Here is a 25782-nt window from a genome sequence, read left to right on the forward strand (position 1 = left end):
GGTGAGTGTGGAGGGAGTGAGAGACAGGTGGGGAAGGGTGAGTGTGGAGGGAGTGAGAGACAGGTGGGAAGGGGTGAGTGTGGAGCTATGGAAGCACTGAGAGCTTAAATAAGACATGTTCCTCAGCCTTTACTCTGTTGACATTGGGGACAGTGATTCTTTTTTGTATGGGGTGCTAGGCTGTCTCCTGTTATATGGGGTAGTAGTGGTGTGTATTCTGTTGTATAGGATAGTGGGGGGGTATATCCTCTTATATGGGGTGGTGGTAGGATATCTCCTGTTATATGGGGTGGTAGTGAGCTGTCTCCTGTTGTATGGGGTGGTGTTGGGGTATCTCCTGTTCTTTAGGGTAGTGGTGGAGTGTATCTTGTTATATGGGGTGGTACGTTGTCTCCTGTTGTTTGGGGTTGTAAGGGGATGCCTCTAGTGTATTGTGGGATATTTGGCAGCATCCAGGTAGCAGTAGACTTTATCTTCTCCTCCACTGATCTGTAATGGTTAATGCTTGGAAGTGCTAGCGACATCAACACACTTCCTGTGGGTTGTTTCCACCTGGTGTCTGTAAGGTGTTAAAGACAGAGAACAGTGGAAATGGGATTTCTCTGTCATATTTTGATAAAGTGTCTAGTTGGTGTCTGTCTGTGGCTTGTCTCTCTTGGGCTAATGATCGTGGTCTGGGCTTCTTCAGAACGATGCACTCGAGCTATGCAACAGAATAAGCGATGCCATCGACCGTGTGGACCACATGTTCACCCTGGAGTTCGATGCTGAGGTTGAGGAATCTGAGTCGGCCACGCTGCAGCAGTACTACCGAGAAGCCATGATTCAGGGCTACAACTTTGGGTTTGAGGTAGGAACCACATTCAAGGGAACACCACACAGCCCTGAAATGGCTTTGTGGGTTACAAGAAGCATTATGAAGTGTAGACGACAAGCCTTACATTAATTATAATCACTGCATAGTCAGGAATGTCACCTTATACTGCCGTGGCATCTCCAAAGTGTCAGCTTTCTTTTAAATTTCAGATAGTTGCCCAGATTTTATTTCCCACTCACAGCTATCTTTCTACTATATCTTAAAACTTTATTTAAGAGCTGTTTAGTATCATAAAAGTACATTCCTAATTTAAAAATGAATAAAGTATTTACCAAGCTGTTTTGTGATGATATTCTGGTTATTCAGAGTATACATACTAATTAGATTTTGCTGTTCAGTTTTAGAAAAAGGCCTTTTAGTCAGATACAGTCTTATTGTGTGTAGCTATTGCCAGAGTGTGTTTTTTTTTTTTTTTTTTTTTTTTTTTTTTTTTTTTTTTTTTTTTTTTTTGGTTTTTCGAGACAGGGTTTCTCTGTATAGCTCTGGCTGTCCTGGAACTCACTCTGTAGACCAGGCTGGCCTCAAACTCAGAAATCCGCCTGCCTCTGCCTCCCAAGTGCTGGGATTAAAAGCATGTGTCACCACCACCCGGCCTTGTTAATTTTGATATACATGAAATCTTCTTACAGTATCATAAAGAAGTTGTTCGTTTGATGTCTGGAGAATTCAGACAGAAGATAGGAGACAAATATATAAGCTTTGCCCAGAAGTGGATGAATTACGTGCTGACCAAATGCGAGAGTGGCAGAGGCACAAGACCCAGGTAACAGCGAGAAGCTGGCACTCTGGTTCTTACATGAGCACATGGGGCTGCTCGGGTCTTGTTTCTGGGTGCTATGTGAAACGTACCTTCCAGTCCAGTGTCAAGTCAGCATTTTTCAAATGGATGGATGTATACGTGATGCCTATAATTAACCTTAGAGGGAAGACAATCCTTAATGTGTCCAAAATGTCATGCCCCCTAAGAGGGATCCATTGGGAGAATGTGCAGATTGTCCCTGTCTCAAATGCTCTGCAGTTGTTCCTATAGCATGTTGTCACTAAAGTGTGTGACATTCTATAATCCAGATGAGTAGACACAGGGCACTTGGAAGTCACTTTCCAAGTCAGAACACTGCAAACTAACTGCATGTTACATGGAAAGCTGGAGCCTGGTGTGCCCCACTTAATTCCCTCATGCTTCTTTTTGGTGTTAGAATTGACTTTAAAAAGCCATCCTATGTTTAAAAAATAAAGTCACTGTAAGCTCATTCTGCTCAGGTGTTTATACAACTACCACCTCCCTTTACCCCCCAAGAAACACCAAGCATTTTGTAATATGTAATTTACATATTACATGGAAACACTTGAATCTTTGCTTATGAGCATCATTGTTTTATGGAGACTAGTCTGCTAAGTTGCTTGTGTTTATAAAAATAGAATTTATAATATATTAATTAGATGTCATTTAACTTCTGTCCAACTTACACTGGTATCTTTTGTCTCTTTAGCTAATAGTATAGTAAATTTCCAACTACTTTTATGCTAATGTTAGTGCTGTGTAACTCACGAAGGATTTCCCCAGCTACTATGTGATTGTTGAATATTTTCATATTACAGATGGGCCACCCAAGGGTTTGATTTCCTCCAAGCCATTGAACCTGCCTTTATTTCAGCCTTACCAGAAGATGACTTCTTGGTATGATGTACTCTAAATACCTTTTCAGTTAGAGAAGAACCAAGTCGGTCGGTCACTCTCTGTCCTGGATTGTGTAATATATATGGAGCCCTGGTTCCTCAGGACTTACACTATGAGGATGACGACCCATTAAAATGCAGAGCTCTTAAAGGCGCACCACAGTTTTCAGTGTCCTCTTACTGCAGCCATGTGCAGCTGGCTATCTGGTCTTCTCTCAGCCCCTACACTTCTGACATAGATCTTAGTGTCTGTATTTTATAATGCCAGTTCAGGCTGCCCTCTAGGAGCTAACGGAGGACAAAATTGCTTCCCCTCACTTTCCTCCATCAGTCAGTGCCATCGGCTGCCACTCTTTGCAGCAGTGGCTCCAGTTGGTGATGTCCCCAGGTGTAAATTCCCTCCTGTTGCCTTCTGGTCATGGAGATGCAACTTTGCTTGTAGATGTCATTATTTTATGGGAATAGTCTGCTATGTTGCTTTTGTTTATGAAAATAGAATTCATAATACATTATTAAGTGATATTTAACTTGTATCTAGTTTATGCTTATATCTTTTACCTTTTAAACTAAAAATGTTTGCTTAATTTCAAATGTTGCTTTCAAATCGACTGAGTCTAATGTACTAAGTATATAATTAAGAATTTAGTTTCTTTTACCATCTTCCAATTTTTCTTTGGTTTGTAGAGTTTGCAAGCCCTGATGAATGAGTGCATTGGGCACGTCATAGGAAAGCCACACAGCCCTGTCACAGGTTTGTACCTTGGTGAGACCAACACTTGCTGGTTTTGATGAGCCAGTTGCATACAAAGTAGATTTTTTTTTTAAGAGTGCTCAGAAAGTGACAGAGATGAGGTTTGTTCAGGAAATTCCATGGTCATCATTCTTCACCCTAGAGGAAGATAAAAATGACAGCACAAGGTGCAGCCGTTCATTTGAGCTGGTTTCTGTTTTCCTGGTGTTAACACTGCAGCCTATTCTCCTTGTTAAAATCTTTGTATATGGAGCAAATGAGGAGGGTTCCTCTGGTCCTCACTTGTCTCATGAAGGGGGAGAGGTTCTGGTCCTCCCTTGTCTCACGAAGAAGAAGGAGTTCCCCTGGTCCTCCCTTATCTCCTGAAGGGGGAGGGGTTCCCCTGGTCCTCCCTTGTCTCATGAAGTAGGTGTTTCTTTTTCCCATGCTTCTCCCATTTCTCTGCTCACTTGAGTAAATATTGACTTGCTTTAGTTCTTAGCTGGGCAGAGGTGGCACATGCCTATAATCCCAGCACTTGGAAGGCAGAGACAGGCAGATCTCTATGTTCAAAGCCACCTTGGTCTACAGAATGAGTTCCAGGACAGCTTAAGCTACACAGAGAAAAAAAAAATTTTTTTATTTTTTTTCAAGGCAAACAGTATTTTATTTTCAAACAATTTTGCAGTATATTCTGAATCCTTAAAAATGTTTGTAGATTAAACTGCTAACACATCAAGAGACGACATCATAGTCCAGGGAACATAGGAACCAGGTGGCTCTTAGAAGCAACAGTAAGAGAAAGACACACTAGAATAGAGTATAGGCATCTCACTCTCTACCCCACCCAGCTGGAGAGGTGGAATCATGTCCAGTTTGTAGTAGAAAATCACTGGTTTTTGTTGTTGTTGTTTTTTAACATTTTCCTTTAAGTTTCATCTAAGTTTGGCACAGGGACATAGCATACTGGTAGAGTGCATTCTTAGCACGCTGGGCCTGGTCTTCAATCCTATCACCATGAAGTTTGTCAAAAATAACATCTAATTTTGAATGTCATGCATTTTTTACATTTTAGTTCTATCTTGAACTGTATCTATGTCAGTCCTGTTTTACCCTATTTAAAGGGAGAAGAGAAGGGATCCGCCCTAGGAGAGAAGCCAATATGTCCCCTCGCTGAGCCCAAGCACCAAGTAGTGGAGCATTGGTAGCATGTGTTGAGATGTACCTCCATCTGCACAAGCATCTTCGAGTCTAGGAAGCAGCCACCCCAGTCTACTGGGCCCAGGTGGATGCCGGCCGTCTGTTCTGCAGATGTTGTGCAGTGTTTACACAGGTTTACAGAAGCATGGGTTTAGTTTAGGAAAGTTTAAATGTGTAGCACTACTTTTACAAAGGTGACATATTTGGCAGCACTTGCATATTTTTTCACTCTGTAAGTGAATTTGTCTTGGTTACTGTTGAAGTCAATCGCCATTCCATTTACCTGGCGTGGCAGTTTTCCATTGCCTGCTCTAACGAGTTTGCTTTGTTGCCATTTCCGGCAGCTATCCATCGGAACAGCCCCCGCCCTGTGAAGGTGCCCCGATGCCACAGTGACCCTCCAAACCCTCACCTCATCATCCCAACTCCAGACGGATTCAGGTATCTGCTGCTCCTGCATCACGGACTCCTGTCTGCTCCCTCCGCATGCTCCTGCTCTGCAGTCAGCTGGGTGCGCTTGCTCGGGAGTGCGGTGTTTGACCTTCTGATGGCCACATACTGCCTAAAGCTCTTCTCTGTGTTATTTTGAGGACACAGCACAGTGCCTCACTGCAAAGCAAGGACAGGCCTGCCTCTGTAAGATAACTTAGCCTCCAGCTTCTTTATAACCCCAGCAACTGAGTGCTTTCTGACTTTGGAGTCGTTCTTTCTTTTTCTTTCTTGGAAAAACAACCTTAGGAAAACAAATTTAAGCATGTAAAGGGTAGTGAACATGTAACAACAGCCCTGAGTGTCTCTTTAAGAGTGGAGAAAGTTGGAGTGACCAGTTCACTATAGGATCCATGAGCGTGTATACTTGGGATTAAGTTGACAGTCCAGAAACACATCCACGTTCACACTGATGCTCTAGAATTGGCATTTCTTTTCTACTTCAGTGCCTTTGGCAGGCTGATCTCCTGTGGTAGAATTTTCTAGGTCAGGGTCTTTGACACTAGTTTTTTTTCTCACACACACATAGACCGGAACTCAAGTAGCAATGTGAATTTTATATTTTAAAGATTTTTTTTTTCATTTCCTACCCATGTAGTACATGCCAGTACCCTCATTCTTACCTCTGTTCCTGAAGCCTTTCTTCTTGCCTTAGCACCCGGAGCGTGCCTTCTGACGCTCGGAACCATGGCAACTCTGTTGCTGCTGCTGCTGTCGCTGCTGCCACCGCCACCACTGCTGCTGGCCGCCCTGGCCCAGGTGGTGGTGACTCTGCGCCGGCCAAACCTGTCAACACTGCCCCTGATACCAGGTAGTCTCAATACACCAGCAGTGTGTCTCCCACCCCATTATCCCTCATGTCCTTCCATGGGATGCTCAGTGTCAGGATGTTGTCATAGGGTGACAGCTGTGGGAACGGTGCTTAGGTCCCCGTGGGTTGTCAGAGCCTCCGGACCCTGGCAGCAGGTAATAGAAGCTGAGCAGTTCCTGAGGGTCATGATTCTTCTTTGGAGCCAGCATGAGCTAAATGACCTTCACCTGGCTCTGCCAGTCTCTGCCTTACTGCACCCAGGGAAAGACCCTGGGGGTGCTCAAGGGGACTCGGGGCAGGCCTAGCAGCCTTTCCCAGGTTGGAGCAAAGCAGTTAATCTCAGCCAGTGTCCGAGCAGAAGGGGACCTGCCAGTGTTCCTGTCGTGCAATAAGGAAGGGCGGTTGTGGGGAAGCGTCCAGAGGGAGTGGTGTCTAAGAGACTTGTCCAAATACAGGACCCAGGAAGAAACAGTATGAAAGCAGGGCAGACAGTGTGGCCTTGCAGCTCAGACAACTGAGATGATGTCGCACTGGCACCAGTCCTTAACACCAGTCTAAAATTTCTGCACACATTTCTAGTATTGCTACTCATTAAAATGATTAATATTCCTATTTTTTAGTCATAAATATCTATAACCTTAAATTTTTAAATGTTTGAGCTTAATCTATTAACAACAAAATAAAATAAATATTAAAGCTCCCATTTCCTGCTTGTTTTTGGTACTGGAGAATTCCATGGCATCTGTCTTCACATTTCTCCCATCTCGCCATGGGGAGCCACCCGGACTTTCATTAGTATGTGTGCAGAGTCAGGGGAGGTGGTGGAGGATGCTGACTGCCTCCGTGGCCATCTTCCCAGCTGCTGTATCATCTTATCACACTCGATGCTCCGTCGCTGGTCAGGAGACACCTGCATCAGCAAGGCTGAGGAGCTGGTATAGGACACGTAAATGTGTGGGCAGTCTTTCCATCTGACTTCACCTACACCATCTTATGCTGTCCATCAGTAGCAGAAGCTACTGATAACTTAGCCTCCAGCTTCTTCTCTCTATGATCATCTCTATGTAGCCTTGTGTGGGTCTTGGTCTTAATTCAGATCCACCTGACCTCCAGTGGCTTTAGCAGCAGCATAGTTTTAACATTTTTTATTTTTATTTTTTTAATACAAAGGAACAAAGTTTGCTTTTGAGACAACGTGTTTGTGAACACAGATAGAAAAAGCAAAGTCCCACAAAGGTATGTGCGAGTCCAAGACTCCTTCCTGCAAGAGAGCCCTGCCAGGCCAGTGCATTCCTGCTCAGGCCTGCTGTATATCCCTGAGAACCCAATTATAGTGCAGTATGGGCCGGAAGAGGGAGCCCTGTGCTGTGACAGTGGTGTCAGCCCACAGTATGCCTCCTGCCCCCCAGTGTTCAGTGATGTTTTAATTTTATCTTATTGACCTTGGAAATAGCTATTCTGGGCTGAAATTTTATCACCACTATTCACTTGAGAACACAACATTTTTTTCAGTGCTAGGCATGCCAGAGCCAGCTTTCACTGTTGCTCATGAACTGCCTGTAGGATTTCAACCCTGCTTCAAGCTGGTTGTTATTCCACAGAAATTGGCAACCTTTGTAATTCACCACAGACCCTTACATCCCATTCACAAATACACCACTTCTTCAAGGACGCCTCTTGCCTTTTACCTTTACGAAAATCTCTGAAAGTCACAAAATTCATTAATGTAACCTTCAGGAAAGCAGGAAGGTAGAGACACTGAGTGACCCCTGTAGTCTCCCAGATATGGCCCTGCTTAGGGTGGACTGTGTGTCCTCCCTTCTGTTAGTGGCCTGGCCCTTAGGTGCCACCACGGCTATTCCAAGGAGTTACAGGCAGCAGATGTGGTGCCGGCTTCAGGTGTACATAGACTAGCCCAGACTTGGTTGGGGCCATGACTGCAGTAACCACGCACTGCCCTGGACCTGCTCACAGGGCGTGCTCACACACACACACACACACACACACACACACACCAGCAGCATCTTAAACAGCAAACCCTTTTTCATGTGGTCTTCGGGTACATGAACTGTAACCTTACACTTCCTGTTTAATCACAGCTTTACCCTTGTGAGTTCTCGTTCTTACTGAGCAGTTGGCTTCACTGTAGAAAAGCAGCTGACTAACTCTGTCTCTAACACGCTGAGTCTCTTGCTCTCCAGTTGCTTGGCTACTGCTTGAGAAACCTTTAGGTATTCCTTTCTTACTGCTAGAGATTTGCCATCTTTTGAACCATGCAATAATTTTAGCACTCTTGTTATAATTAACTATGTAAATATAACTTGTTGGCAACCTAAACATCACGTTTAACAAACCCTTATCCGTGCTAGGCGTAAACCGTGGATCTTTTCATGCACTGCCAGTTAAGTAGATGGGCTTTATTCTTGATACTGTTGTTAATGTAGAATGAACAAACTTCAGGGCTTCCTGGCAGTCCCCAGGAGAGACCCTATGTCAGTGGTATCCCTGTTTGTTAGGGTTATCGATTTTGTGGGGCTTGCCCATGTGTCCTCTGCCCACTAGATGCCAGTTGCAAACACCTCCTGACAGTACTGTCCTATTGAGAATCAGAATCCTAGAAGAACCTCACAGACCTTCCATTTTATGCTGCATTCACTTGATAGCTCAGTTGGGTTTGTTTTGTTAATGTTAAAACAGGGGTTCCAGCGTCCCTGAAAACGACCGCTTGGCCTCCGTAGCTGCAGAACTGCAGTTCAGGTCTCTGAGTCGGCACTCAAGCCCCACGGAAGAGCGAGATGGTAAGAGTCATGCTGACGCCATGCTTCATCCACAGCATTGCTGTTCATCGTAGTCCCCAGCCCTGATGTCCTTGAATACACAAGAATGTGGGGAGCCACCAGACCTTAGGAGCCCTGCTCACCTTGGCCGTTCAGTGTAGCCTTGCATGTTCTAAATCCTTGTGTTTTACAAAAGCATCACTCTTGATATTTTAATGGCTGAGCACTCTCACTCACCTCAGAAATCCAGAACTGTTCCTGTGATTGTTGTAATATTAGCGACAGTCCCCCCCAAACTGCCTCTCAAGTAGAGTTCCCCAGAAGGCAGAATGTGCAGCTCTGTTGTCTGTTACTTACGGAAGGTTCAAGTCCTTCAACGGTTTCATTAGGTGTCATTTTCTAGACATGAACAGCGACATGAGCCTCACCAGAGTCAGCAGTGAGAGCAGATTGGCAGTGATGGTGCCATTCAGCACCTCAGCAGGGTGTAGTTTCTCATAAATCTTAATTTGTATGAAAACCACTTCCTGCAGAGCCAGCGTATCCTCGAAGTGACTCAAGTGGATCAACACGGAGAAGTTGGGAACTTAGAACTCTCATCAGCCAAACCAAAGGTATGAGAGAGGAGTTGCCAGTGACAGTGTTCAGGCTGAGTCATTAGGTCTTACTCATTGGCACCTCTAACTTCATAGTACCCATCATGGCCTTTCTGGACATCTGTTTCATGATGTTGAAAGTACTTGTTGTTGTTAGTACTTGTGAATGTAAGCAGTCATCTTCATGCTAAGAAATTGGAGGAAGGACCTGGTGAGTAAGTGGATAAGAACACCGATTGTTCTTCTGAAGGTCCTGAGTTCAAATCCCAGCAACCACATGGTGGCTCACAACCACCCATAATGAGATCTGATGCCCTTTTCTGGTGCGTCTGAAGATGGCTACAGTGTACTTATTTATAATAATAAATAAATCTTTGGTCTGAATGAGCAGGGTCTACCAGAGCAAGAGGGGCTGTCCAGAGTGAGCAGGATTAACCAGAGTGAGCAGAGGTCCTAAAGTCAATTCCCAATAACCAGATGAAGGCTCACAACTATCTGTACAGATATAGTGTGTTCTCATATGCATAAAATAAATCTTTTTTTTTTTAAAAAAAAAAGAAATTGGAGGCGGAACTTTGGCTCCTGTAACTAATAAGTTACTATGAGATCATCCTGTCAGCTGAATTGAGGAGGAAATGGGGGCAGGCTTAGAGTTCCGTACAGTGATTACTGCAGGTGGAAGTTTAGGTTAACATGGGGTTTCAGAGCTGGGTTGCAGCAAGAAACAGCTTTGGTGCACTGGTTGGCTGGCCCTGTGCAGATCTGTGTGTATTGAAGGAGAGACTTCTGGGCCTGAGTCTAGAAACAGGGAACCAGTCTCTGCGTTAGTCCACCTATAACTGTGGTTCCCCTGAACACAGTGGTGGCCCTGAGTCTACCCTGCTTTTGAAAACAAATACCTGGTGGTTAGGCAAAATTGGGAACCACTAGGACTATGTCCCCTCTCAAAAAAGCTGTGATTCCCAGTGGCATCTTAAAGTCCAAGTCTTCTGGAGAAATGCTCATTGGTTTATAATTAAGACAACTCTTCACAGATATTTTGACAGGAGGCCTGTAAAAAACTTATCCAGGCAAACCTGGTATATCATATATTTGGGTAAAAACAAAAGCAAAAACAAAAAACTAGATTTCCTTTCCAGGATTTAAAAATATGATTGATAGATAGCAAAATAAGCTAATTAAAACATAAATCTTTGGGAATGTCACTTTTTGAATTAACCTTACAGCCATCCAGATCGTCAAAGATCCGTCTGTCTCATAGACACAGCTAAAACTCTCAGGTAGCTATGTCATGGGTTGTATGTAACCCATTAATGGCTGGTGAATGTGGCCAGCCTTAGTATCCATCAGTAGAGGATGTGATAACATGGAACTCCGTGCACTGGCTAAGGAGAAGGAAATAACGTCATGTGAGGAACATGGATAGAGATCATGTGTTGCTGTTTTCTCTGTGTCCTCTTGGAAACCAGCTTCCTCACATCCTGGGACTGATAATTTCATGTTTCTCTGCAGACTCGGCCTCTAAGCAGGGGCCCATAGAAGCTATCCAGAAGTCAGTCCGACAGTTTGAAGAGAGGAGGTATCGAGAGATGAGGAGAAAGAATATCATCGGTCAAGTGTGTGATACCCCTAAGTCCTATGATAATGTCATGCATGTTGGACTGAGGAAAGTGACGTTTAAGTGGCAAAGAGGAAACAAAATCGGTGAGGATGCTAAGGGGTCATTGCGCCAGAAGTGACACTCTTCCTGGTGTTTGTCTCGTGATTCTTTTTGGTGTTCTCTAAAGTATGTTTACATGTTTACAATACAAAGTGAAAATTGAGAAAAGACTTTTAAATAGTTCAATACATTGATCTGTTTTACTCAATAATTCCAGAAGTTTCCATTTGAGAACTACTGAACTTTGACCCTTGTCATCTGCGTTCTTTTATCCCCACAAGAATATTATTTGAGAAGAGACTAGATATAAATCAGGGCAGGAGAGTCTCCCTCTTACCCCCCCCCCCAATATTTTGCAGGTAATTGATTTCTAAGTGAAATTACTCTTAACAAAATAACTAGTGGTAGAGTATGATATCCCAGACTCTTCAAGCACTTAAATACATTTTTCTGTCAAGCATTAAGTTTGAGAGGCAAGTGTAGTTAGGAGAACTTTGCGAACCACAGAAACTAGAGACTCCTAGTGCTATCTTAGTGCAGTCAGATACTCTATAAGACATACTAACTGTCGCTCTTGATCTCCTTCAGTCGTATGTCCCTTGGTTTAGTGTCCCAGAAGCAGTGTTGGAAGGTTCCCCTCACACTTGAGATCCTGTAGCAGTGTGGCCAGAGAGAGTCCAGACATGCTATTGGCCACTCCATTCTGCCCCAGTCTCAGCCCAGACCCCTTGAGGGGAATAAGGGCTTAGAAATATTCTGAAACAGCACATCGCTTGCTTATCTTCGTAGCTCTTTGGGGTTTCCTAAAGCACATTTCTGTCACTATGACATTTACAGATAGGACGAGTGCATCGATACGATTGCTCAAAACTTTGGATATCAGGGAGCACTATGAGTTCCTTTAGTCCTAAATAGCCAACCAGAGTGAGCATAGTGGTAGCTCTATAAGCATATTCCAGAGTTAGAGTTACCGTAAGCTGCCCTGACTGCTGTCTGTAGTGACTGGAAGAGTGGCCTGTTTGTGTTGTTCACAGGAGAAGGACAGTATGGAAAAGTGTACACCTGCATCAGCGTCGACACAGGGGAGCTGATGGCCATGAAGGAGGTGAGTCATGGTCCTCTGGGCCTTCGTGTAGGTAAATCTGGGTGATTTAGGAAAGCCACTGTGTTTATGGCCCTTGTGCATAGAGCTGGCCCAGGGCTCTTGAGTTTCTGGGCCTGGGTCCTGTGTTTGAGCATATGACAGTTGGCAGCTACCGCTGCCCTGAGATACCTTAGCGGAAGGTTAGTGACTCTAGAAAGGCTTCAGGAGATCAGGATCTCAGGTGATTCCAGGGCAAAGCAGGTGGGCACGCCCATGGAGGCAGCTGGGGAAAGTGAGGAAGGCCTAGGGAATGGAGCCACCACTCTCACCCTGTGGGCATGTGTGAGGAGAAGGCAGGAAGGTTCAGAAGTGAAGATGGGCAAGAGCAAGGGGCGCTGAGGAAGGGCCACTGGAGGCCTCCCAGGTGTGAGGGGACTAAGGGTGATGGGGACAGGGTGTTGGTGACCTTGCCAAGCTGCTAAGTCGTTTTAACTTTTACCAAATACATCATCACCCCCCCCCCCGTTTTAACTTTTACAAATTTTAACTGACAAAATATAAAATTTTGATTGACAATATAATTATATATTATGGCATATAAGATGTGTTGAGTATGTAGACACTGTGGCGCGACTGAACCAAGCACGTTTGCTGCCTCACATTCTGTTAACTGGAACGTTCCTCGTTAGGCCATGAGTGCCATATGGCTGCCCATAGTCACATCCTTAGCAGTTCAGATTGATCTGGAGGCTGTTAGGCTGAGTGACACAGGGAGGAAGGCACACAGCTGCACAGTCACTGACCCGTAGAGTCCAGGAGCCAGCCGTAGGCCTGTCGGGCGGAGCTGCTCAGGTCCCTCCATGTTGTCCTCCAACTGTAAGAACAACTGTAAGAGGAAGCGGAGTCAAGGAAAGCCGTAGACGTGCTGCCCCGTCCTAGGGCCTACGAACTGACATGTCAGGAGGCAGGTTCAGACACGACACAGACAGTATCTACAGTCATCACAATTGTCCTTTCCCAGATTCGATTTCAGCCTAACGACCATAAGACTATCAAGGAGACTGCAGATGAGTTGAAAATATTCGAAGGCATCAAGCACCCCAACCTGGTCCGGTACTTTGGCGTGGAGCTTCACAGGGTAAGCAGCTCTCACTGCACGGAGCAGTCAGTGGGCACAGAGCAGCCCTGTCCTGCATCCCAGGTCTTCCCACCACAGAGCACAAAAACTGCCTTCTCTCAGAAGCAGGCATTTTTCCTGAAATTAAGTCGCAGACTGTGAGCCCTGTGTCCTGAGCACTGCCGGACAGCTTTCACTAAGGGACTTGTGATTGACAGGGATGTGTTTCAGACATGATAACACCTGCAGGCATGGCTGTCACTCCCTGTCTAAGGTTGCATGGTGCATAGTCTCAGAATGGATACAAGTTACCCTATATCCATACAGATCTTGCCAAACGAGCTGTACCATCCCAGACGGGGCAGGCAGCCCCTCTGAGGAGAGTCAGGCACAGCTTTACCACTCCCTCAGCACTCAGGGTAGCATCCACACCCCAGCAGGAGGAAGACAATTCCTCTGAGTGACCCTGGGGTTGTTATGTTCATAGAAGGACAGTCAAAACATAGGTGTTGTGTTGCTTCCCCAGGAAGAGATGTACATCTTCATGGAGTACTGTGACGAGGGCACACTGGAGGAGGTGTCACGGCTGGGCCTTCAGGAGCACGTCATCAGGTTGTATTCCAAGCAGATCACCGTAGCCATCAATGTCCTCCATGAGCACGGCATTGTTCACCGAGACATCAAAGGTACACCTCACCCACTTGGCTTCACAGGCAGTCTCCTGCTGTCCAGCTCCCTTGCCACCTGTTCCTTCTTGAGGTGGATGTGCCTTCACACCTGTTACTTTAAGTGAATGTGCCTTCACACCTGTTACTTCTTGAGATGGATATGCCTTCACACCTGTTACTTCTTGAGGTGGATGTGCCTTCACACCTGTTACTTCTTGAGGTGGATGTGCCTTCACACCTGTTACTTCTTGAGGTAGATATGCCTTCACACCTGTTACTTCTTGAGGTGGATGTGCCTTCCCACCTGTTACTTCAGGTGGGTGTGCCTTCACACCTGTTACTTCAGGTGGGTGTGCCTTCACACCTGTTACTTCTTGAGGTAGGTGTGCCTTCACACCTGTTGCTTCTTCAGGTAGATGTGCCTTCACACCTGTTACTTCTTCAGGTTGATGTGCCTTCACACCTGTTACTTCTTCAGGTTGATGTGCCTCTGCTTTAAGCACTTTAAAGTGGGCCCTGTGCCAAGAAGTGATAGAACCCAGGTGTCTGTGCATTAAAAAGTCCTCACTGTAGCCTCTAAAGTTCTCTAAAGTGTAGCCCACTTCAGAGAAGTCAGTTTCCTGGAAATGAAGTGTACTGCTTCTACAGCCTGCTTTGGTGTATCTTACTCTGTGCTTACTGGACACTTGTTACAAAACTCACTTTCCTAACCTGTGTCAAGATCTTTGTGCACTCCTGTCCTAATGTGGGTTGTTAAGTACATGAACTGAGTGTGACTCCAAAATGCCTGTGAGACAGGCCATGCAGCTGTGTCTTTGGTGGTAAAGTCCGTGTACGTCATGCTTTTCCGTCCCAAGAGAGTAGCTGCTTCCGCTCCAGAACAGATCCGTGCCCGAGTCACACCATGGCCCTGACAGTTTTGAGTTTGAGAGAGAATTAAAGCAGGAGGGTGCTTTCATCCCTAGGTGGCTGAGAGCGCTGTCCTGTCCTGTACTCTGAGGTTAGCCTAGAAACCCAAGAATGACCCGCCTCCTGACTAAGGTCTAGACCTGATCTGGGCAGTTACACTGGAAGCTGCTTTGGCCTGGGTCTGAAAAGCACTGATGCTCTGTTGGGTTCCATCAGCCTATGACAGCTTGACGGCTGCCTTGCCTGTCTGCCATGTGGCTTTGCTGGGTCAGTCTGAGCACTTGCTTAGCTGCCCATATCCAGTTGTCCTGCTTCACACACCACACTCAGTCTCTGTATATCCCCATGGTGGGTTCTCTGAGCCCTAAGTCAGTTTAGCTTACTGGTGTCCTTATCAAAAGCTTTGTCATTAAGAACGGCCAGATAGAGAACAGTTTCAAACTTTACTGTGCAGTTGTTGTAAAACCAACTCTGGAGGGTCTAGCTAGTAAGGATGGAGTGTCAGAAAGTAGTTCATTGAAGAGCTAAGTATCTAGTGCGAACACTGTTACTTTTGAAGGTATATTGTATGACCTAATGTCAGTTGTACTGTCTTGTTTATCCTATCCTAGGCTGCCCAGAGAGATGAGCAGTGACCCCAGGTCCCCTCAGCAGTGTGATAGGTGTGTGTGTTGATTGTAGGAACACTGAAATGGAAAATTTACAGTACTGTTTTCAGTTACAGTTAAAATGAGCTCAGAGGTGGCCTCTGTGTGCAGGTTCTCTTCTGTGCACTCATGCATTCATGCACAGAAGAGAACCTACCCTTAGCAAATAGTCACAATGCTCAGGCACTGCCACACACGTCTGGGTTTTCTATAAAACTTCTCTGTGAGTATGTCTGAGTTTGTATGTATTGTGTGTCTCCCAGTTCAGAGTATCTGCTCCGAAGTGTGTGTTGATTTGTGTTAGTATGTAGTTGTGGTCCGTATATTTTCCTGTGGTTGCCTATGGAAGAGGAGTTCCATAGAACTTCATTTTATTTAGTTTGTGAATGAAGTCTTTGGAGTCTGGATGACCATGTGAACATCTTAGATACCCACATTGTGTCTCAGAGCCCGCTCATCAGCTGCCTATTTCTGTTTAGGTGCCAATATCTTCCTTACATCGTCTGGACTAATCAAACTGGGAGATTTTGGATGCTCAGTAAAACTTAAAAACAATGCCCAGACCATGCCCGGAGAGGTGAACAGCACCCTAGGGACAGCAGGTAAGGCTAGTCCAGCCGGCTCTGGGCTCCGACCTGAGGAAGGCCTCTTTCTCTCAGAAGGAGCTCAGTATTGGTTGAAACTGCTGGTTAAATCACCAGTTACATGGCAACTACTTGGTGTGGTTGTTGGTGTTAGGTTAAATTCCCTGTTTCCATTGGGAATACAATTTACTGGAAATTTTCACATTCAGAGTTGCTTTTTAAAACAATATTCTGTCCCTAAAATGTTCCTCAAGTTGACTTGAAAATGAAAGCTTTCAACATTTGCTGCCTGTACCTGGGTGAAGGACATTGCCGAGGATTAACAGCATATTGCTTGGTGCTGTTGATGCGTAATGCTGTGTTGGTAACCCTTGCTATTCATTCCCATATTTGATCATAAAGCTTACATGGCCCCTGAAGTTATTACCCGAGCCAAAGGAGAAGGCCACGGACGTGCGGCAGATATCTGGAGTCTAGGGTGCGTCGTCATAGAGATGGTGACTGGCAAGGTAAGCTCCCTGTGCACCAGAAACACCTGTCCATAGGGTACACATCACAGAGAGCTCCAACGAGTGAATTTATAGGTTTCAACTTTGGGGTTAAGCAGAGAAACATAAACCTACCCATGCCAACAAATGGAGAAAAGGCAGTCTATTTGACTGATGCCAGTGTGTAGAGATCTTTATCTCTCACTCTGGACAGCTCCAGATGGATCAGAGTCCTTCATGGAAGACTGTAAATTCTGAAACTACAAGATTTGACCAAGTTGAGGACTATTTGGGACTTTCTGGCTAGGACTCCAGTTGTTCCAGAAATAAGGCTGACAGCAGATGGGGCCTCGGGAGATCAAAGTGCTCTGTGGAGGTTCTGGGGAGATGGCCAGTTGGAAAGGTGCCTCTTACGCAAGCATCAGATTCCTAGCATGCATGTAAAAAAATAAGCTGATAACAAAAGCACATGTCTGCAAAGGCAGAGACAGGAGGACGTGTGGAGCTCAGAGCCAGCCTGCGTAGTCACGTTGATGGGCTCCAGGTTCACGAGAGACCCTGACAGAAAATGAAATGGAAAGTAACAAGGGCTGACACTTGATGTTAGCTTCTGATCTCCATGCACATGTAGCATGCGTCTATAAACACACACACACATGTGTACACTTGAGAACATGCATGAACATGTAAGAGCCTCAGCACTGCAAAGAAATAGTTAACCAAGTTAAGGCGTAGCACATAGACTTGGACAACAGTCTACCAGCTGCACGGCTGACAGCATTAATATGAGAATATACAAAGAACTCCTAAACAACAAACAGACAAACCACAAAAGAGTCAAGGAGCTGAACAGAGTTCTCAAAAGGAGAAATATTTTAATGAGGGTTCAACATCCTTAGCCAACAAGGAAATGCAAGTTAAAGCTACTCTGAGGCTCCCTCTGGCTCGTCAGAATGGCTGTTAAGAAAACCAAAGGTAGCAAATACGGATAAGGGTGTAAAGAGCCACATTCACTGTTGTGGGACCATACCTGCGTAGGCATGGTGGAGACCTGTGTGGCAGCTTCTCAGGAAGCTAGACCATCATAGACTCAGCTGTGCCATTCCGAGAATATACTGAGAGGACCGCATGTCTCGGCAGAGAGACTTGGCCACTGTTACTGCTTTACTCACAGTATCAACAAGTGGAATCAGCCTAAGGGGCCACTAACAGATAAGTAGGCTGATGGGAACAAAATACTACTCAGCCATGCACAAAAATGAAACCATACAGTTTGCAGGAAAGTGGGTGGAACTGGAAATACTAACCTATGATAAATAGCACACATTCTTTCTCATATGCAAATCCCCGCTCCTTCATTTTAATATACACATATTTATGTGGGAGTGGCTGGATGTAGGAAACCAGAAGGGGTCCTGGGAGGAGGAGGCTGTCAAGGTTTTAAAGATAGGCAGGAGGGAGGGCAGTAAACACATGCAGTGGGAAAATGGAAAGGAAAAGCTGGGATTGCCTGGGGAGATGGGGGAGATGAAGGAATGCAGGGCCTATGTTGGTGCAGAAGGAAAGACGAAGTCCAAGGCCAACAGTGCGAGAATCCTACACATGAATGCTCACAGCAGCTTTGTTCAGGAATACCCAAACTTGAAGCAGTCAGGAGCCCTTCAGTAGATACAAGGAACAGCAAACCACAACCCCCTGGTGGTCAGCTGGCTGGGTTAACTGGATTAACAAGCATATCCATACAAGGGATGTTACTCACTGGTGTGAAGAAATAGGCTGCAGATGCTCTGAGAGGTGGGAGGGTCAGAGATGAGAAGTGCTTATCCTGAGAGTCCCTCACAGACTGCAGGAGGCAGGACTGCAGGCACACACCTCTGTAACAGCACTCGGGAGGCCGAGGTGGGTCCTGAGGCCAGCCTGGGCTACATGGCAAAGCACAAATTGACAAAATCAACAATGACAAAAGATCATGGTTGCAAAGGTAGGAAGGAAAGGAATAAACAAACAGTAGAAAGGGCTTCTTGGGATGACGAAACTCTTCCTCAGTAGCATTCTTCAAAGTACAGCTTAAGAGAAAAAGAGTTCAGTTTGGCTCATAGTTTAAAGTACATCCTGATTTTAAGGCATGGCGGATGAGCAAGAGTGTGAGGCAGCTAGTGACATCATACCAACAGTGATGAAGGCGAGGGGACAGGAAGCAGATGCAAGCTCTAAAACCTCAAGACCTACCTATTAGGCCTTGCCCTACCTCCTAAAGAGTCCACAGCCTTCCAAAACAGCACCACCTGCTGGGGACCAAGTATTCAAGCACTTTGCCCATGGGGGCAGTTCACATTCAGACCACTGAGGATAATCACACTGTGTCTAAACCCGCAGAATGTATGAGACAGAAAGTGAACCCTGATGGTGTGTGTTTGTTAGCAGCAGTGCAGACATTGATTCACCAATTGTAAATAATTCTAGGTAATAGGAGAAAGTACGGAGACAAGACGTGAGGTGCATGGGGACCCACTGCTTTCCAGTCCAGGTTTCTGTCACCGTGAACTACGCTTTAAAAAAAGGAAGCTTGATTGTTAAAGAGAAACAGATGATCATCCTCATCTCCAGACTAGTACATTTAAAAGTGAAATTAATTTTTCCTTAGCACATGAATAATATACGATTTATAATATTCATTCTAAGAGAGGTGTGAGAAAGCAGTCATGCTTCAGATAAAAATTCACAGTGGAAGCTCACTCTGGAGAACTGCTTTCTGTACAATGGAACCTAAACATGCTTCCCTAGACCAAGGAAACCTTGCTTCTGGAGACAATTCTGCAGATGAGTGATTACACAGTTGTGTGATGCATTTGATAGCAGTTACACAGGTGTAACTGTACCCATGCATGTATACATAGACACACAGGTCTGTCTGTGTGTCTATGTATACATGCATGGGTACAGGTGCACACAGTGTGTGGCTGCTGTCTGGTATTGTTTATGTAGCACAATGACTGGGAGCCCGAGTGTTACTAGGAGACAGTGGACTCGTTCCCAACCTCTCTTGCAGCTGCAGAAAGAGTATATAGTGACAGCTTGGAGAGGGCAAACGCTCTCTCTTCCCTTAGCATGGGGTGGGAGGATGGCCATGACGCCTGCTTTATTCTAGTCAAGCATGAAGAACAGGTGGTCTGCAGAGTATATGTTTGCAGTAACTGAAGAGTAGCGTGTATATTGGAGTGTGTGTAGACCTAGTTCCTTCTCCCCAAATCTCATTTCCCTATAGTCACAATGAAATAAGATATGTGGCAATGGGATTCTCATAATTCCACAAAGTGGGCAAGAACCATTGAGTTTTACCATCTCTCAGTTATGTGGTGGCATCCTCTAGGTGACACAGAACTAAATAAAGGCGTACATATCCCAGCGCAGTGTAGACTGTGGCTGCCTGCCTTTCTTTAGACACATAGTCTCACTAGAGCACAGCATGTGTGTGTGTGTGTGTGTGTGGACTGAAGCTCTGACAGACACTATGCACTCTGAGCCTGATGTGTTTCCTGTTTGTTCTGCCAGCAAGTATTGGCTGATGGATGTCTCCTTGAGATACCTGCAGAGGGATTGGACATTTGTCGCTGTGACCATGTGATGCTGAAGCCTGTTTTGTTTTTTTGGGTTTTTTTTCCCTGTCTCTGCAGCGGCCTTGGCATGAGTATGAGCACAACTTTCAGATTATGTACAAGGTCGGTATGGGACACAAGCCACCAATCCCAGAAAGGCTAAGCCCTGAAGGAAAGGACTTTCTCTCGCACTGCCTGGAAAGTGACCCGAAGATACGGTGGACAGCCAGCCAGCTCCTCGACCACGCTTTTGTCAAGGTTTGCCCAGTTGCTGAAATTGCCCTCTTCAGAATTAAACACTCAAGTTCGGCTTTGCATCTGTGACATTTGCAAACTTAAATATAGAATACTTATGTCTAAAAGGACAGAAACCAAATGTCTTAATGTATCAGAGATTGGTTTTCAGCTAGTAAAATGCTCACTAAGGCCCTTCTACATGATCTGTTGACAGGAGGCGAGCATAGTTCTTGCCCTCGAGAATGTGTGGCCATCTTGTATCTGTCACTGTGTTGTGAGCAGTGGTGACACATACATGATCAGAAGCAGCCTTAGGATTTAGCACCCTATGGTAGCCCTGGGCAGCGCTTTCTTAGAACTCAGTCTCTGAGAGGGTGTGGCCAGGCAGAGGGGTAGACAAGGTGTCAGACATGAGGTCCTGGTGCGGGCAGGGCCATTGAGGAGCTTTGTGTGCAAGAGATTGCCGCAGTACATGGACTGTAGTAGAGAGCGGGCACACAAGTGTTGCTGGGTCAGTGTTAGTTAGGAGTGTTGGGAGGGGATGAGAACCCATATGCAGCTAAGGACCCTGCACAGGAGTCCCTGATACAGGGTGGGCAGGTGAACATGGGCTCGAGCCTGGGCTGGCTACAAGGGATACTGGGGACAGGCAGCTCTGAACTAGATGAAATATACTACCCTGAAGGAGCTGTCCTGTGCTCAGCCCAGCCTTCCCAGATGTACAGTAGGTCTGTTTCCTGGGTTCCCTCGCATGTCGGGGGCTGGTGCCAGGGGGCCACCAGGCCTTGCCTGTGGGCCAGAGGCCAAGCATATGTACACAGCAGACACACGAATGTGCTTGCACCAAGCAGGGGCTCAACTTTCTCTTGCCTCCTCACAGGTTTGCACAGATGAAGAGTGAAGCTAACCAGTCCGTGGCCTAGTAGTGTGTGGACAGAATCCCGTGATCACTACTGTATGTAATATTTACATAAAGACTGCAGCGCAGGCGGCCTTCTTAATCTCCCAGGACTGAAGACTACACGGGTGACAAGCCTCACTTCTGCTGCTCCTGTTGTCTGCTGTGGCACAGGACCCCCCCTGAGTGACAGTGCTGATGAGGTTAAAGAAGCTGCATGTTAAGTGCCATTACTACTGTACACGGACCACCGCCTCTGTCTCCTCCGTTCCTCGTGTGACTGAGAGCTGTGATATCAGCATAGTGTTTTTGAGCTTCTGGGGTTCAGAAGAAAATGTAGTGTCATCCAGGACCTTATTTCAACCTCCTGTTTGTTGGTTCCGACTGTGGAGCCTCCTTTTTGGAAAGCTGCAAGTTTGTTATGCAAAGGCTCATAAATGAAGCTGAAGAAAGGTTCTTTTTCAATAAATGGTTTATTTTAGGAAAGCTAAGTCAGCGTCTGTTACTGGCTCATGTCTTAAGAGCAGGATGGCATGCAGAGGTCCGCCGCCCCCCTGCACTTGATTCTGCTCAGTAGAAACGGCACAGCCAAGCTTGCCTAGTGGGACGCTGAGCCAGGTACATCTAACCTGGGGCCTGTGGGCCATGTGCACTGCAGGATAGCTCTGAGTGTGGCCCAAGCATATCACAATGTTTTAAGATTGGACACACCTAATCTAGGGTCAGCTTGCTGACACAGGGACGGTATGGCATAGATCAGGGAGAGCTAATGATAGAAGGTGGCCAAGCTTAGCTGTTGCTGCCTACAACAAGGCTGGGGCTCTCAAGGATGTATGGAAGGGGGACAGTGCCACTCGATCTCTTGATAGGCCACCATAGTTTCAGAGCCTAACCTGACCCAGCAGGTAGGACTCTGAAGTAGCTGGGTGTTGTCATTGATGGTGTTTCTCTTTACTGTTGTTGTTGTGATTGTTGTTGTTGTTTAGTGCTTGACCTTATTCCCTAAGTCTCTTTAGATCATGCATTTGCTCCTGACACACAGCAGCCAACCTTGGCTGAGTTATTATCAAATATTCTTGGTCTCTTCTGCCCAGAGAATACCGATTAGGATTCATACAGATGTTAGGACTTCATTTAAGATGTTCTTTTATAGTCTTTTAAGTTAATTTACATTATGTAAAGGGGTTCACACCTGTACTTTTATCAGAGCTGTTGCACAGTGTAATTCTAAAATCTTCCTATTGCCCACAGGAGAATGTGCCCCACCTGTGCACACCTGTCTTCCTGCAGCCCAGCTACTCCCTGCAGCTACTCCCTGCCTGGGCTTTGCTCACTGTGGGCATTCCAGGAAGTTAGGATCTTGCAGGATGGTGGTCTAGCACCTCTCTCACTCGGTAGATTCTGAGGCTATCGTGATGGAGCACAAGCCAGCACTTCTTTATTTTCACTGCCAAGTCCCCTTCCACTGTTCACAAGTACCACATGCTTTGTTTGTCCCTGGACTTGTGGATGGGCACTAGACTGCCCCCTGGTGGCTTATTTGCCTTGAACACAGGCGTCTGAGTGGATGTTTTCACGCCTGTTAGGAGTTAGGTGTGCTGGGCTGTGTGTCAGCCTGTGTTTTCAGAAACTTTTGAGCCTTTTCAGAAATGACTGTCATGTCGTGTTCTTCCAGCGCTGTGAGGTGTCCGGGTCTCCATCCCATGCTGTCACACTCTTTGACAGTAAGCTTGCTAGTGATGGTGAAGCCAACTTCCTTGGAGTTCTGATTCCTGTTTGTCTGATGGAGAAGTTTAATCACTGCCTGATGGCCATTCATATATGTCTTGTCTGCTTATCCATGGAAGGATGGATGGATGAAGATCCATGTATTACCCACGTGTGTACACACACGTGTGCATCCGCATGTTGTAACAACACATATGTGGTCAAGAGAGGATACGTTGCTGGAGTCAGTTCTCCTCCCACCATGTGTGTCCTGGGGCATTGTATTCTGGTCCTAAGGTTTGGTGGTAGACTCCTTTACCAGCTGAGCTGTCTTGCTGGCCCCACTACTTTCTCCCTTTTGGAGGAAAAGCCTATTCAAATACTTTGCCATTTTTAAAATTAGGTTATTTGTCATCTCTCTGAGTTGCAAGAGTTGTGTTTTTGAACATATTCTTGAGTAAACGTCCTTCACCTAGTCTGTAGTGTGAAGATGTCTTTCCCCAGTTTCTGGCTTATCTGGTATTTTATTTCCTTTGTCACCTCTATGAGAACTAAAAAAGCTTAAATTTTTAGAAGCCCACTCACCATCTTGTTCTTGATGGCTTGTGCTTGTGGTGGAATGTCTAGGAAACCACAGACTGACGCAACAGTTCATTTGGCTCTTAAAATAGGCCTCTTGCTCTTTAATTTTTATATAAAACAATATTCAGGGGTCCAGATTTTTCTCTCTGCTGAAGAGCCCTCTATGGATGTCTTCACTGTGCTGTGAGTGGAAATAACATCTTAATTTAAACTCAGCCATTCATTGCACGTGGACATGGATACAGAGAATTTGTTTGTTTGTTTCAGTCTTGTATGCTGTGGCCTTGCTGAGTTCATTTAAGAGTTGTAGTCGCTGCTTTTGGAGGCTCCATCCATATATCGAGACATGTGGCCCAGGAACAAGGGCAGTTTCCCTCCTTCCAGGGTAAAATCTAATTGGCAGTTGTGCAAGTCCCCTTTGTACACCACTGCATTCATTTATGACTCTTCCCTCTGGATGTGCAGAGGGCTTCGCTCTGTGGTTTTCACTTCTGGGGTTCTGCCTCCCTATCAGGCAGGGTAGCCTTCCTACAGTAAACTGGACATCTCGTCTTTCTCTGTTTCATCAGAGATGGCCCAGGTTGGTGGTCTTCATCTTTTGGGTCCTGGGTAGACCCGACTCCCTCATAAAGCCCTCGGGGCTGAGCATCTGCAGAGAGTGGTCCGGGAGTTACTGTGGACTTGCTGCAGGTCCGTTCAGACTTTGATTTTAGTGGATGTTAGGGTCTCCACTCTGGCTCACCAAGTTGTCTGGCTTCCTGGGCAGATGGTTGTTTGCTCTCTGTCCATCACACTCGGTGTCTGGACAGCTGTTGTCTGCTCACACTCCTGAGCCTTCTCATCTGTCTGCTCTCTTTCTTTATTAGATAAAGGTCTACCCATCTGGTTTCATTTATATTTTCTCTCGTTTTTCTGATCTCTATGGTTGCTTTCCTTCTGTATGCTTTGTGTTTAATTTACCTTTCTTTCAGAAAATTTTAAGGGTAGAAGATGCTGAAGACAAAACACTGATTAAAAAGAATCCACCAGCCTAACTCCTTTGGTAAGTAACTTAGAAATCAAGCCTATGTCTAAAGGTAACTTCTCAGTAAGAAAACCAGTCGTAGCACAAACACCACGGCTCTGCCACTAAGCTCCCCAGAGCCTGCCTGGAAGGGGCCACCTGCAGAGGCAGAGGGGCCAGTGGTTGGTGTATGGGTCACGTGGTCCTGGTGGCAGCTGCTCAGCCTTGCAGTGTGGCAAGAGGGCTGCCGTAGAGCAGTATGCAGTGCAAATGGCGACCGTGTGGACATGCAGGGCACCTGGACACGTGCCACAGCAAGTGTGTGAGCGTCAGAGAACACCTTGCAGGAACTGGTTCTTTCCTTCCAACACATGATGAACTTATGTCTCCTGGTGGCAGTGCCTTTACCTTCTGTTTTCTGGATACTTTATTAATCTTATTTTCACTCGGCCCACTGTGCCCGGTAGAGAATAAGAGGGCTTGTTACGAGCATTGCATCCTGCCCTTGCGCTCTGTGCAACTTAAAAGTCGGCCTTCCTGCTCTGATAATGTGCTTGGCAAGCGCATCCGGCCGTCTAAGCACAGGCATGGCTGTGTCCCCACACCGTGTCATCCTTGTTTAACATCACAGAATGCAGTAACATCCACCTCTTCACCCCCCTCCCTACCCCCCAGGTGTTTCTTCCCGTTGAAGATCATCCCTATACTGAACCTGGGGAATGGTTGCTGTGGGCCAGGAGACTCACCCACAGCACCTCTCTGACCTGAATGCCTCATCCTGGCCCTCCCTTGTTTGGGCCTTTCCTCCATGCCAGGCAAAGCAATCCAGAAATGCCCATCTTAGCTTTCTCCTTCCTGCACCAGTGAACCACACCTGTGTCTGCAGGAGGCTGCACCAGCCTGGGAATTCGGATCTCCCATCCTTCCTGAGCCCTCGGCTTCTCTCCAGCAGGGTGCTCAGCTGGCTTCGGCTTTCTTTGTATTTGCCTTGAGAGCCTAACTAAGCCACTGGATTGTGTCCTCAGCTTTTCTTACTGTGAGGCCTGGGGACTGCCGGGTGATAAATACCTGCCTAAAATGAGCTCTAGGGAATATAAAAAAGCAAAGCGGTGTGTATGCAGTTTGGTTCATTTTGGAAGTCTAAAGGAATTACCACTTAAGGGCCCTCTCTGTGCTCAACCCCCCCTCCCCTCCTGAATGCTGAGTACAGCATAGACTCCAGAAATTTCAAAACTGTCCGTTGTGGCTTATGGGGTATGACTATCTTAAAGCTCTAACCCGTGTAAGCCATGCCGGGTGAAAACCCTTCCTCACACAGCTCCAGGAGATGCTGCTAGGCACTGCCAAGACTGAAGCAGGCAGCAAATGCATGCCTTTAGTCAGTGCACAGCCTCAGTACTAACCAGGACCAGGCAGCAGCAGGACCTGGGGGTGGCGGGGGCGGC

At 46.2% G+C, this 25782-nt stretch overlaps 1 protein-coding gene across 2 annotated transcripts in view; it reads left to right on the forward strand.

The window, feature by feature from the left end:
• The window catches only part of Map3k4 (mitogen-activated protein kinase kinase kinase 4), an 87342-nt gene extending 65806 nt beyond the window's left edge, over positions 1 to 21536 (forward strand). The window contains exons 12-27 of one of the 2 annotated variants that reach the window (XM_031355083.1): positions 689 to 850; positions 1507 to 1640; positions 2477 to 2555; positions 3239 to 3305; positions 4829 to 4925; positions 5629 to 5784; positions 8482 to 8582; positions 9095 to 9175; positions 10670 to 10861; positions 11852 to 11922; positions 12923 to 13039; positions 13545 to 13704; positions 15722 to 15844; positions 16229 to 16335; positions 19989 to 20168; positions 21028 to 21536. In XM_031355083.1, coding sequence (XP_031210943.1) covers positions 689 to 850; positions 1507 to 1640; positions 2477 to 2555; positions 3239 to 3305; positions 4829 to 4925; positions 5629 to 5784; positions 8482 to 8582; positions 9095 to 9175; positions 10670 to 10861; positions 11852 to 11922; positions 12923 to 13039; positions 13545 to 13704; positions 15722 to 15844; positions 16229 to 16335; positions 19989 to 20168; positions 21028 to 21048 — 1848 coding nt within the window. In that variant the 3' untranslated portion in view covers positions 21049 to 21536. The remainder of the gene's footprint in view (positions 1 to 688; positions 851 to 1506; positions 1641 to 2476; positions 2556 to 3238; positions 3306 to 4828; positions 4926 to 5628; positions 5785 to 8481; positions 8583 to 9094; positions 9176 to 10669; positions 10862 to 11851; positions 11923 to 12922; positions 13040 to 13544; positions 13705 to 15721; positions 15845 to 16228; positions 16336 to 19988; positions 20169 to 21027) is intronic. The other variant, XM_031355084.1, reaches the window with a different exon arrangement.
• The last annotated feature ends 4246 nt before the right edge of the window (positions 21537 to 25782 follow it).

Source organism: Mastomys coucha, unplaced genomic scaffold (genome assembly GCF_008632895.1).
Source record: "Mastomys coucha isolate ucsf_1 unplaced genomic scaffold, UCSF_Mcou_1 pScaffold5, whole genome shotgun sequence".
NCBI lineage: Eukaryota > Metazoa > Chordata > Mammalia > Rodentia > Muridae > Mastomys > Mastomys coucha.